Below are 15,000 nucleotides of genomic sequence, written 5' to 3' on the forward strand. Positions count from 1 at the left end.
TAGATATTCATATACATATAACAAATTGCAAGAACTCGTCAGAACTTGGCTATGACTATGAAAAAGCCTCTGAAACATGTGAATACGATACACACACTGTTCCTCTATCCCTTTTTGCATTTTTGCCATTATTTTACATAGAAACGCATTTCCATTATTTCAACGCGAACTTATGCGAACTTACCTCATTCCCACGGCTGAGAGACGTAATGATTCCCTGTTAAAGATCTGCTGATATTTCCTGATCGGCATCACAGCATCTTTTTTCCTAATCTTACAAAAAACCAGAACTGTAACTAATCGCTTGCTACTTGGACGAAGAACACACACATACACCCAACGGGAAACGCACCTCGTGTTTGTCTAACTTTGTCGACTATTTCTGTGGCAGATGTTCACTGCTACACCTGTGTGACTTTTCGTTGCAGCCAAACTTACCTGAAAGGGACCAGAAAATATTCTGGGTATTAAAACAGCTAAAAGTAGAAATGATTATCAACTAGTTTTCTCATGATTGTGAATTATAAACTAATTAAAAATATAATTAAGGATTATAATTTTCAAAAAAAACAAAGCCTATGAATTATACTATAATTTGTAATAAAAATTATTATGAATTATACTCTAATGTGTAATAAAAATTATTATGAATTATACTCTAATGTGTAATAAAAATGATTATGAATTATACTCTAACTTGTAATAGAAATGATTATATCATAAACTAATTTAATAAACTAATTAATAGAAAAACGATTATGAATTATAAAATAATTTTCAAAAATTATTATGAATTATAAACTAATTTTAATAAATGATTTTGAACTATAAACTGATTCAAAAATTATTATGGATTATAAACTAATTTTCAAAAATGATTGTGAATTACAAAATAATTTTCAAAAATTATTATGTAGTTATAAAATAATTTTCAGAAATGATTATGAATTATAAACTACTTTTTAAAAATTATTTTGAATTATAAACTAATTCTAAAAAATGATTATGGATTATAAACTAATTTTCAAAAACTAATATTAATTATAAAGTAACTGTCAAAAAATATTATGAATTATAAACCAATTTTCTAAAATGATGTTAAATTCTAAACTAATTCTAAAACATTATTACGGAATATAATTTTAAAAATTATAACGGAATATAATTTTCAAAATGATTACGGATTATAAATTTCAAAAATTTATTACTGATTATAATTTCTAAAAATTAACACGGATTATAATTTTCAAAAAATATTAATGACATAATGTTTAAAAATGATTACGGATTATAATTTTTTAAAAATGATTACGAATCATAATTTTTAAAAATCATTACGGATTATAGCTTTCAAAAACGTTTATGAATTATAAAGTGATTTTCAAGAACGACCAAACTTGCCTTAAACCAGTTCAAATCACCGTTACTCTAAGAATAATTGAAAATCAGGGTTTCGTTTTCAACTATACTTTAGCCGCCGTGACCAACGAGTCGAAATGTTTCATTATCGTACCCAGGCAACCTATCGATCAAGGGAGAGTATGATTTCGTGCCTAATGTAATACCATTAAAATATTTTCAATATATATATATATATATATATATATATATATATATATATATATATATATATATATATATATATAATATAAAGCATGGACAAGTATTGTCAGTTATCCATTTTTGCAGTTACCCATTTTAAATTTAGTCTATATTAGCATCATTTCTCTCTTTGCCTGGACGTAAGATCTGTGAACGATAAAGAGCAACTTGAGAAAAATCCTGGTTAACATATCAAGGAAACACAGAGGAAGCGAGAGAGTTTCACATTCCAGAATGAAACAGTGTTCGTGAAGGAATTTTACGGATATTATTATTATTATTTTATCCGATGCTTCGTCATGCACCGCGTGTCAAAAGATGCAACGTTGCATGGACAACACGAGCTTACACTAATATCCATAAACGCAAACTGGCGTCGCAGCGTGAAGGGTCAGCTGTGACGAACGCAAATAACGATAGGGACATAAGAGCGACTTTGTGCTGCTGGTGTTCAGACAGGAAGTTGAATGACGAGAAAATGTTCAGATCTCCTCCATAAATATTCATTCACCGATACTTAGCCACTGTTCTGGTCTGTAATTAAGTAGGCGATTGTACCGAGCTACAATCACACCTTTGTGTCACATTTAAGGACTTCTTGGGATGATCGAAGAAGCCTCGTCAGTAATTACTACAAAACAATGGGAAAGAATCCTGTCATTACGCCGGAAGAATTAAGAGACCGGCCTGAGTCATAAATTGGTGTCATCTACAAATGTGCTACTTCATTCATTCTTGGCCTTGACTCTTCTTCTTCTTCTCTAGATATCTGTCTATGCAAACAGGTAATAATATCAACCACTCCCACAAGGTGTTTACCTGCGTCCACACGACAGCAAAAACACGTCATGAACTTATAAACACGCACCTGACAAAAATGTCGAATAAAAGTCGACAATTTAACGGCGCTCCTAACCAACGATGCTTGAAACAATTCATCCAATCGTTTGCCTAAGATACCTTCTCCGCGAAGCCGCCGACTCGTATTCAACCGGGCTGTGTGATATGTAGGCGATAAGTTGCCAACGGGTATATGACATGTTTGAGTGTATTTTAAGAACCAAGAGGCGAACGACATTTTGAGGACACAGCTGCAGGTCGATGATGGGTAGTAGGTAACTATTGATATCCAGTCAGTAATATCATCTACTTAATGATTACATCTCTGAATTGCATACGATTCTTTCTTTCTCTCTCTCCTCTCTCTCTCTCTCTCTCTCTCTCTCTCTCTCTCTCTCCACACACACACACTATATATATATATATATATATATATATATATATATATATATATATATATATATATATATATATATTATCTTCGCTTCGGGGATCAAACGATAGCCATTCAGTTTGCAAGCTAACCACGCTATCACATACGCTGCGAAATTGAGAGAGAGAGTGAGAGAGAGAATAATGTTGTTTCTCCAAATTATGGTTCTTATTTCCGCACCTATTATGACAGCATTTGGGAGAGAGAGAGAGAGAGAGAGAGAGAGAGAGAGAGAGAGAGAGAGAGAGAGAGCTGTTTCTCCAAAATGTGGTTCTTATTTCCTCACCTATTATGACAGCATGAGAGAGAGAGAGAGAGAGAGAGAGAGAGAGAGAGAGAGAGAGAGAGAGAGAGAGAGCTGTTTCTCCAAAATGTGGTTCCATTTTCGATGCGAAACAATGCAAATAGCAGTCATGCCACAAAAAACTAAAAACGGGATCTATTGTGTGACAATGTTAAAAGCTTGCAAATTTTTTATATATATTTTTTGCGTGAAAAACCTGCCAGTGTACCCAACATGCAATGGATTTTAAATGTAGCATTATGAATGTCACTGCTTCTAATGGGGAGAACGTTTTCTCTCTGAAGATTTTTGCGAGATGCAGGGACGAATATGAACTAGAAATGATATGAAAATATCATTTCTACTGAACACACACACACACACACAGAAACACAGACACATATATTATCAATATTCACATGTGCTACTTATACACACTTACACCCAAAGGGAATCATTGGTACGACACAGGAGAAACAGAAACTTATTTAGTCAGCTATCATTATATACATTATATATATATAAATAATATATATATTATATATATATATATATATATATATATATATATATATATATATATTATATATAATATAACAATTCGATAATCATGAATTTCTCAAAATTCGTTTCACGATACCAATCAAATCAATCATTAACAGGCAAAATGAGAATAACTGCTCCTAGATTGAAATTCAGTTGGAAATTAAAATTCGGCAGTTTTAAGCTAAAATTCAGCCACTGAAAGCTAAAATTTAGCCGTTGAAAGCTAAAATAGACAAGAATGGACGTTAACAATGAGAAATAAACGATATCCCTTTAACGGGCCGACTGGACTTTATAGCGCCGACATCTTTTCATAAAAAAAAAACCGGTTTACTACACAAAACTCTCATCCCCCAAACCAAAAGCTTTCATCTCATAATAACGTCCGTCATTTCGTCTCATTAATCCATCTTCAAATTCGTTTACTTTCATCTCTCTCTCTCTCTCTCTCTCTCTCTCTCTCTCTCTCTCTCTCTCTCTCTGATTCGTTTTTACTCTCACCCGCCTCTCTGCTTTCCCCTTCGTTTGCTAATTTGCCTCGTAACGCTTCTCCCCTCGGATGAACAACACCCTCTCTCTCTCTCTCTCTCTCTCTCTCTCTCTCTCCTCTCTCAACAAATGCCGATTGGAGGAGTCCATTGACCCAACCCAACTTTCTCACGTATTATTGTTTTTAATGCAGTGAGTTTTCTTCTCAATCTGTTGATTCGGCACCGCCCAGGTTCTCTCGCCTTAACATGAGGTGAAATATACTATAACTGGTTCACTTAAGGTAGATTCTTGGCTGAGCCCTATGCCTGTGAGACGTTTGTTTGGCGGCCGCTGATTGGCTGGAAGCTGCCTACCTCCTGGTATCAGCCAATCAGCGGCCTCCAAACAAACGACTCGTAAGCATAGGGCTCATCCAAGAATCTACCTTAAGTGAACCAGTTATAGGTCCTTTATCACCTTTGCTGAATAGCTTTCCACGTGACGTTCACGCGAAATTCATACCTTGTTCATAAATTTAAATAAATTTGTTAACTTTTAGTATTTAACTTTTAGTATTTTTAAATTTTACATCTTTTGTTAAATTTAGTATTTTTAAACTAAAAAATCTTTTGTTAACTTTTAGTATTTATAAATTAAAAATTTTGTTCGTTAACTTTTATTTTTTCATTAAACAAAATTATGTTAACTTTTATTATTCTTAAATTTAACAAATTTATGTTAACTTTCATGATTCTAAAATGTAAAAAATGTGTTAACTTTTATTATTTTTCATTTAAATACATTTATGTTAACTTGCTAACTTTCATTATTGAACAATTTAAAAAAAAAATCTGTTAACTTTAATTATTTCTAAATAAAAAAAAATCTATGTTAACTTGTATCATTTCGTCATCTCTTTCCCATCTGTACTAAATATAAGTTATATGAGGTCATCATACTCATGCAAAATTCATAATCAGTTTCATACTTTAAAGCTATATGTCAATTTACGTCAATTGTTATCATTTCGTCAACAACTAGTTTACAGCTGGAAAATGTAAGTTATTTGAGGTCATCGAGTTACAAGTTATGAAATCCCATTTTTTTTTAAGGGGGGGGGGGGCAATTCCCGTCGCTCTGAATATCCTTTTTAAAAATTTTTTTAAATTTTATTTTCCAACCACCTAATTTGATTTCTAATTTTTCACAGTTTTGTGAAACACTCTATCTCCATAAAGTAGGTATCATCACCTGTCACATTTCTTCATAACGTAACACTTGGGTTCCCAAAATAACCGCCCCCCTCTAATTACTGCAGCCTACGCTATCTGGTTCCCTTCCAAAACAAGACATAAAATATTGAGGGTAATTATCTCCCATTTAGTTACGTTGATAATGAATCTACTCCAATCGGTTAATTTAAGAACTACATACAAAACTATTTAATGATGACCTGATCGTTCCTGAATGCAATCTTGCAACTGTATCGCTTTTTCGTGATTGCAATGCAATATATATATATATATATATATATATATATATATATATATATATATATATATTAGATTTAAATAAATATTCCAAGCCCTTTAGAATGGATTTAATTTGTTTATTAAAATGGGAGTTCACTCTCTGTGTAAGATCAGACCTCAGTTTCGTGTAAGTATCAGTATCATTTATCAATGACTATGTAAATAAAATAATGGCATTGTTAAATGATACTGATACTTACACGAAACTGAGGTCTGATCCTATATATATAGTGAACTCCCATTTTAATATATATATATATATATAAGGCATTTCCATTACCACTACAAATAATCTAACCAGACCATTGAAGAATGGTTCAAAGAACCTTTAGTACAGTCTGTTACAAACACCACAAGGCACACTGTAGGCGGCTGCCCACTTGGCAAAGGAGAGCAGGCGAGACAACTTAATCTTTGGATGAGAAGTTCGTTATGGTCCTTCCGATTATGCTACATATCAGTGTGAGGCTAGCAGCTTCATCCCTTAACATCCATGGTGCATTATGGATGCAATCTTCCTTCAATTTGAGGATACTGGTTTTCAATGTAAGAGGATTTTGTTGTCAGTTCACCCAGGAAGGAAGGATGTCACATCCTTCAGCCAACTTGGGTAATACCTCCTTTCCTATAGCCCCTAGGAACAAACCCCCTCCCCCCCCTCCAACCAAAACCCCTTCCCAACCCACCCCCAACAACTCCAATCTTCTTAGCAAATAACTGCTGGAAAACGAAGGCCCCGCTCGATTTGGTCAGGAATCGCTTTTTGTACGGATTAAATTAGCGCCAGGCGTAGTTCGATTGCAGGATTATTCCTGTTTCGAAGTGAATTCCGAATGTTAGGATTTTCTCTCTCTCTCTCTCTCTCTCTCTCTCTCTCTCTCTCTCTCTCTAAACAAAAAGCCTAACTAATAAATTCGGTAGTGAGCCGAAGCATGAAGCTGTCTTCTTGAACCAAATGTACCATCACAATATCCGTTAGTATATTATAGTATATTGCGTACATACATACATAATGTATATATATTTGTGTATATATAAATATATATATAACATACATATATATACATACTATGTGAATGCGTACATGCATATTCTAGTATAACTGCTCAAATTTTGGTATACACAGAAATTATGATAACCAAACTATCATTTACCATCATCATCATCATCACCTTCCTATAAAACATCACTTCTAATTACGCTCATCCAACATAAACATAAAAAAAGTCATACGCAAATGCCTCCATACCGATGAAGTCATTCCGCGATCAATTAAAAGCGTAATACAAATTGTATTGATAACAATTGAGACGCATAATTCGCGCTAATTCATCCCGTGATCTGACTGACTAATCACGCGCAGCTCAGACGTGCGCCACGGGGGAAGCCATGACGTCACACGCATTAGCGTGACGTCACAGATCCACCCAGAAAGCCATTTAAGAGCAATCACGCTAATCACGACGCCTGACGTCAATCGGGTGCAGCCAATTACGCGAAAATTGCTTTCTGATCCTGCTACGTATACGACGCAACGGTGCGTCGACCAGGGAATTCGTAAAACTTTTTTTTATTGTTTATATTAGCTTTTTTTTTTTTTTTTTTTTTTTTTTTTTTTTTTTTTTTTTTTTTTTTTTTTTTTTTTTTTTAAAGGTGGGCACTCCCTTATGGAATGAGTCCGCTTAATAATAGTCTCTCTTGACTTCCCAACTTGGAATGCGTTACTTTTTCAGTAATAATAATATAATAATTAATAATAATAATAATAATAATAATAATAATAAATGGCTCAAGAGTGCATGGGAAGAAGGACTGATAAAAGTAGACGAAGACCCAGAAATATACAGACAGGAGAATGACAAAAAGAACAGAGGACTGGCACAACAAACCAATGCACGGACAATACATGAGACAGACTAAAGAACTAGCCAGCGATGACACATGGCAATGGCTACAGAGGGGAGAGCTAAAGAAGGAAACTGAAGGAATGATAACAGCGGCACAAGATCAGGCCCTGAGAACCAGATATGTTCAAAGAACGATAGATGAAATAACATCTCTTCCATATGTAGGAAGTGCAATACGAAAAATGAAACCATAAACCACATAGCAAGCGAAATTCCAGCACTTGCACAGAACCAGTACAAACAGAGGCATGATTCAGTGGCAAAAGCCCTCCACTGGAGCCTGTGCAAGAAACATCAGCTACCTTGCAGTACTAAGTGGTACGAGCACCAAACTGAAGGAGTGATAGAAAACGATCAGGCAAAGATCCTCTGGGACTATGGTATGAGAACAGATAGGGTGATACGTGCAAATAGACCAGACGTGACGTTGATTGACAAAATCAAGAAGTATCACTCACTGATGTTCGCAATACCATGGGACACCAGAGTTTGAAGAGAAAGAGAGAAAAAAATGGATAAGTATCAAGACCTGAAAATAGAAATAAGAAGGATATAGGATATGCCAGTGGAAATTGTACCCATAATCATAGGAACACTAGGCACGATCCCAAGATCCCTGAAAAGGAATCTAGAAAAACTTGAGGCTGAAGTAGCTCCAGGACTCATGCATAAGAGTGTGATCCTAGAAATGGCGCACATAGTAAGAAAAGTGATGGACTCCTACTCCTAAGCAGGCAGGATGCAACCCGGAACCCCACACTATAAATACCACCCAGTCGAACTGCAGGACTGCGATAGAGAGCACACACACACACAAATTCTCGAATCTCTAGAACGGCGAAGAAATCACAATGGGGTAATTTTAAATATACACTAGAATCATAAAAAGCTTTGCATATATTTTTAATATATATTTATAATTACACCATAGTGGATTTTATTATTATTATTGTTATTATTATTTGGGAAAAACTCTCTATCGCGAGAGTATATATGTATAATGTTCTAAGACGTCCATAGTAATAAAAAATGTTGTGAGTTCGTGTATAATAATAAAAAAAAAAACCTTTAAAAAGCTTTCCAACCCTTCTTTGGGTTCATCTTTTGATTGTGGACCTCTTAGAACATTATTATTATTATTATTATTATTATTATTATTATTATTATTAACTACCTCTCTCCGTAGAGAACTCCTCAGCTGATATCTATACTTTTGCACAAGTCCCAGACGAGCGCTGGCGCGCCAATGCGCACAGCCCAATATCCTTAATTTCCTTCGAGGGCATAAATATAATCCTTAACGGGGGCTGAAGGGGGAATCCTCTTAATAGGTGATCTCGTTCGTAATGACGCGCCGATGATTGGAGGAGGAGGAGGAGGAGGAGCCCAAGAAAGTCCTCTCTCTCCGTCGAAGCTGAAACATTGATCTTAATAGTGAAACGGATCCAAAGCTACGTACGCGAACGAATACGTTTATTCAAAAAGTAAATCTCTCTGTACAGACTGATTCTTAAATATATTTAACAGAATCCAACACAGAATTTAGGCCAAAGACCAAGCGATGGGCCCCAAGAGGTCATTCAGCACTGAAAGAGAAATTGACGGTAGAAAAAGTCTGAAAAGTGTAACAGGAGGAAAGCCTCGAACTTGCACTACGAAACAATTGTTAAGGGAGGGTGGACAGTCAGACGGACGAAAGAGAATATGAACGGAGGTACAGTAAAAGGAATGAAAGAGGTCACAGCTAAGGGCCAAAGGGACGCTGCAAAGATCCTTCTTATGTTACTATGAGTATTTTTTATAAATAGCAGTGGTGATAGAATCAGCGGAAATATGTAAGAAATATTAGAGGCGGTAGAAGTTTTCAAGTTTATATACTATAATATAGCAGTGGTGGCAGATGTATATTAGTATGCAGCATTGGTGGTAAATGTATATTAGTATACTAGTATGGAGCAGTAGCAGTGAAACTATATTAGTATATCAGCACACAGCAGTGCCATTAAAAGTATATTAGTATACAGCAGTGGCGGAAATGTTTATTAGTATATTAGTATATAGCAGTGCCGTTAAAAGTATATTACTAGTATAGAGCAATTGCGGTAAAAGAATATTGTATATTAGCATACAGCAGTGCGGTAAAAGAATATTGTATATTAGCATACAGCAGTGGCGGTAAAAGTATATATTAGTAGCTATATTAGTATACAGAAGTGGCGGTATAAGTATATTAGTATAGTAGTGGCGATAAAAGTATATTAGTATAGAGCAGTGGCGGTAAAAGTATATTAGTATATTAGTATATAGCAGTGGTGGTAAATGTATATTAGTATAGAGCAGTGCCGTTAAAAGTATATATATTAGTATATTAGCATACAGCGGTGCCGTTAAAAGTATATTAGTATACAGCAGTGGCGGTAAATGTATATTAGTATATTAGCTTACAGCAGTCGGGGTAAAAGTATATTAGTATAGTAGTGGCGATAAAAGTATATTAGTATAGAGCAGTGACGGTAAAAGTATATTAGTATATTAGTATAGAGCAGTGCCGTTAAAAGTATATTAGTATAGAGCAGTGGCGGTAAAAGTATATTAGTACAGAGCAATGGTGGTAAAAGTATATTAGTATATTAGCATAAAGCAGTGGCAGTAATACAGTGGGTGTAAAAGTATATTAGTATAGCAGCGGCGGTAAAAGTATATCAGTATATTAGCATACAGCAGTGGCGGTAAAAGTATATTAGTTGAAAGTCTATTCGTCGGAAGATTAACAACGGCAGGAAATAACCGAAATAACCCAATAACCCCTTTCGAATTCTGGTAATTTACTTAAAAAAAATTTCAAGGATTGTCTCTAACCTGGAATTCAATGAGGGATCTTAAGGAACAAAGACCAGATTACCACATAGGATGTACGAAGGCTTACATATACCGACCCGCTTGGGAGGCAACATGATGGAGGAAGTACTTGGGGACACCGACACTTACTTCATGAGAGAGAGAGAGAGAGAGGGGAGAGAGAGAGAGAGAGAGAGAGAGACTTTCTTTACCATATAATGCGTTTATAACAGCCAGAGAGGGAGAGAGTTTTTTTTCTCTAATAGTGCATTTATATACAGCCAGAGAGAGACCTTACCTTACAGACCTTACATCTTGTTCGGGTGCCCCAGGTCCCTCAGTGTGAGGCACCTCTAATGTCTACCAGAGAGTTGCTAGTACATCTTCCGGTATATTTTTGCATCTTCCAATCTTGGATGGTCTGGGATGCAGTTTAGATATTTGTCGAGCTTATTCTTAAACACATCTACGCTCACTCCTGATATATTCCTCAGATGAGCTGGCAACGCATTGAATAGACGCTGCATTATCGATGCTGGTGCGTAGTGGATTAATGTCCTGTGTGCTTTCCTTATTTTTCCTGGTATAGTTTTTGGGCACTATTAATCTACCTCTGCTTGCTCTTTCTGATATTTTTAGTTCCATGATATTTTCTGCTATTCCTTCTATCTGTTTCCATGCCTGAATTATCATGTAGCGTTCTCTTCCTCCTTCTAGACTATATAATTTTAAGAATTGTAGTCTTTCCCAGTAGTCTAGGTCCTTAACTTCTTCTATTCTAGCTGTAAAGGACCTTTGTACACTCTCTATTTGTGCAATTATCCTTTTGATAGTGTGGGTACCATATCATATTGCAATATTCAAGTGGACTACGAACATATGTTTTTTTATAAAAGCATAATCATGTGTTCAGCTTTCTTGTTTTGAAGTGCCGTAACAACATTCCCATTTTTGCTTTACATTTTGCCCACAGGGTTTGCTATTTGATCATTGCATAACATGTTCCTATTCATCATCACACCAAGGTCTTTAACTGCTTCCTTATTTGTGATGGTCTCATTATTAGGTCCTTATATGCATATAGCTTTCTTTCTCTGTCTCCATAATTTCTTTATTGATTCAAATTTATCAGAGTTAAATACCATCCTATTTACCTCTGCCCATCATATACTTTGTTAAGGTCTCTTTGTAGAGCGTTCCTATCTTCATCACAAGTAATTTCTCTACTTATTCTTGTGTCATCTGCGAAACTACTCACTACCGAATCCGCCTTAACATTATTGTCTATGTCTTCAATCATAATAACAAACAGTATTGCAGCTAACACCGTACCTTGCGGCACACCGGATATTACCTTGGCTTCATCCGATTTCTCGTCGTTTGCAATAACTATCTGTTTTCTGTTGTGTAAAAATTCTTTAAACCATCTTCCTACTTTATCCACGATATTGTGTTTTCTAATTTTCTTCGCTAATATATTATGGTCTCTTTATCAAAAAGCTTTTGCAAAGCTAAATAAACCACATCTGTTTCATTTTCCTTCCGCTTTTCATATTTTTGAATATGTTTTCTTTTCACGGTGGACTAACAGTTGGGTTTGTGTACTTTTTGGGCCAGGGTACGAAACCATGTTGTCCTTTATTGAAACAAATTATTTTTTATTAAATGTTTCATAATATTTTTCTTCATTACCCTTTCACTACACTTTCATAATATGTGATGTTAGACTCACAGGCCTATAATTACTTGCCTCTAGTCTTGATCCACTTTTAAGAAAGTAAGGGGTATATGCTAATTTGTGCTCATCATATATCTTGCCTGTATCTACACTTTGTCTTAATAATAGCTATTGCAAGTGGCTTTGCGATAGAATGAACTACTTTCTTTAACAAAATAGCAGGAATTCCGATCAAGCCCTGGCGCAGCTCCATTTTTAATTTCATTAATAGCCTGCACAATATCAGCTTCATTAATATCATATGTCAGCTAAATATTCACTATTTTCATCCTTACTTCTCATATCATTATCTTCATTATCTATTCTATGGGGTGAATTCTCTCTTATATCGTTCTGCCAGTATGTTGCAAATTTCCTTTTTTGTTTCATTCGTTAATCTCCCGCTTCAATTCTCAGAGGGCCTATTTCTATTCTTCTTTTATTATCATCTTCTCGCATATGAGTATAATAGTTTGGGGTTTTGCTTGATATTTAATAGGGTTTTTTCTTTTTTTCCAAGTTCAGTCCCCGTTTTTGCATTTTCTTTTGATTGTATAATTCTTTTGTTCTGCATTTTCTATCTTACTTTTTAGTTCTATAACTTTCCATGCATTTTTTTGTTTTTTTTTTTTTTTTTTTTTTTTTTTCTTTTGCAAGACCTTTTTTCCACTTTCTGATTTTCTGGAACAAGATCCTTCTGTCTCTTGGTATGCATGAATGATGTTTACTTTTCTTCTTTTTCGTATATATTTTTTCCACTATTATCTCCAATATTTTATATATATCTCCGTATTTACCCTTATGTCATCACTTACGAAAATGTTATCCCAATCTTTGTTTAATTCTTCATTAATTTCTGACCATTTTATATTTTTACTGTATTAAAGTTATTTTCCATATCCTTCCCACTTTTCATTTCTTGCTTATCTCTATTTTCACTTGCTTTGGAAGAACTGTTAATTCTATGACATTATGGTCTGAAATACTCGCATTATAAACTATTATTTCTTAACATAATTCATCTCGTTCACAAATACTAGGTCTAAGTATTTTCCTTTCTTGTTGGCAGGTGATTTATTTGTTAATGTTGTATTCTAGTAGCATATCTAATAGCTTTTCAAATTGCCTCTTATCTTCTGCACTACTATTACTCTCTTTTTTATATGTATAAGTACAACCACAATCTCCTATTCGTTTCTTTCCATTCTACGAAAGGAAAGTTGAAGTCACCAGATAGGAGAATAGTCCAGTCCTTGTGATTTCTACATATATCATCCAATTTTTCAATTATTAAGTCAAACTCTTTAGTATTAGGAGGTCTATATATTACTATTGTTCATCAATTTTTCAGATTCAAATTCTACCGCTATTAGTTCACATTCTGAGTTACTATATTTCTCATATATTTTTCCTTGTTTTTTTGTCTTTCCCATATATTGCGGTTCCCGCCTTGATTCCTATTTTTTTCTATCTGATCTATAGTTTGGAACCCCTTTTATTTGATCATCATTCCAGTCTCTTGGAATACCAGGTTTCACTTATATTCATTATATCTATTTTCTTTTCATTTTGGGTTAGTTCTTCTAAGTACTCTATTTTTCTTTTTGGAGTTACTCGTAACTAAACCCTGCGCATTTCATCACTATGATGGTTTGCGTGTTTTCTCCTTCATTTAATACTGGTAGTAATAAGGATTTTCCCATGTCTCTTTCCTGTTCTGGTATGTTGTTCTTTTTTTTCATTTCCAGAAATTCTGACATTAAAAAATCCAACTTTTCCATAATATTTTAATTTTGTGTTTTACTCATACTATCAAGGTTCTAATTTTTTCATAGCAGAGAGAGAGAGAGAGAGAGAGAAGGTACATAAATTTTAGTTAGGAAGGAAAAAAGGAGCAGGAAAAAAGGAGAGAGAGAGAAGAAATAAATTTGATCTAATAATGCATCTATATACAGCCAGAGAGAGAGAGAGAGAGAGAGAGAGATAAATTTTATCTAATAGTGCATCTATATACAGCCAGAGAGAGAAAGAGAGAGAGAGAGAGTTTCAACACAAGAACTGAATTACTCCCTTTCAACATGACATACGCTCACTTCAAAGATATAGTAAATGCTATGAAAAATAGAACCTTGATAGTATGAGTAAAACACAAAATTAAAAATTAAAACTATAAAATTTCCGAGCATAACCAAATCAGGTAGTTCGTCGTTGTTTTTAAATACTTAAAAACATTTCAGGAAAAGTCATAAACAGCTAAAGTGTTTTATCGTTTTTTAAAAATATTTAAAAACATTTCAGAAAATAAAATAAAAGACATCAACGGCTAAAGTGTTGTGTATACGATTTACTAAGAAAGTGTGATTAATAAAAGAAGTCGAGAATCGTAGAACTTCAGGAATTACAGAAAACCAGACTAATGATGAAGTCACAGTCATCATGAAATTAAAGGGGTAAGACATTTACAATGATCATCATATCGGTTTGTGGTCTGACCGAAAGTGAATAAAAAAAAGAAAAAAACAATGTTCATGAAAATTAATCTCATAAAAGGAAGCGAGTGAGAGCTATACAAAATGAAAACCTAGACTATCTAATATTTTAAAGCGAGAAATCATGGCGAACATAACCAAAGGTCACAGAAAAAAAACCCACGGATGAAAACTTCAGTGAGTAAATCTAGAGTGAAAATAAAGAATTACAAAAAAAAAAAAAAATTCAAATTTAGAATATAAAAATAAAATTTAAAAAAGCAAGTGTTCAGGCCAAAACCAGCGAATATCAAAACCGACTGATGGAATATAACAAGAATCAAATAAAATAAAGAAAATAAA

The 15,000-nt window shown here is 34.2% G+C and overlaps 2 protein-coding genes across 12 annotated transcripts in view; one reads left to right on the forward strand and one right to left on the reverse strand.

Moving 5' to 3' along the window:
• The window catches only part of LOC135222732 (uncharacterized), a 377,836-nt gene that overhangs the window by 181,573 nt on the left and 181,263 nt on the right, over window positions 1–15,000 (forward strand). The gene's annotated exons all lie outside the window — the stretch shown is intronic.
• The window catches only part of LOC135222731 (excitatory amino acid transporter 3-like), a 472,230-nt gene that overhangs the window by 89,353 nt on the left and 367,877 nt on the right, over window positions 1–15,000 (reverse strand). The window contains exon 3 of one of the 11 annotated variants that reach the window (XM_064260954.1): window positions 353–438. The exons of 9 other annotated variants lie outside the window; for them this stretch is intronic. Coding sequence is in view for 1 of the 2 variants with exons in the window: in XM_064260948.1 (XP_064117018.1) it covers window positions 185–252 (68 nt within the window). In the remaining variant the exon portion in view is untranslated. Of the gene's footprint in view, window positions 1–184; window positions 330–352; window positions 439–15,000 lie in introns of those variants that run through there. One more of the 11 variants, XM_064260948.1, reaches the window with a different exon arrangement.

This window comes from Macrobrachium nipponense, chromosome 8 (assembly GCF_015104395.2).
Source record: "Macrobrachium nipponense isolate FS-2020 chromosome 8, ASM1510439v2, whole genome shotgun sequence".
Classification (NCBI taxonomy): Eukaryota; Metazoa; Arthropoda; class Malacostraca; order Decapoda; family Palaemonidae; genus Macrobrachium; species Macrobrachium nipponense.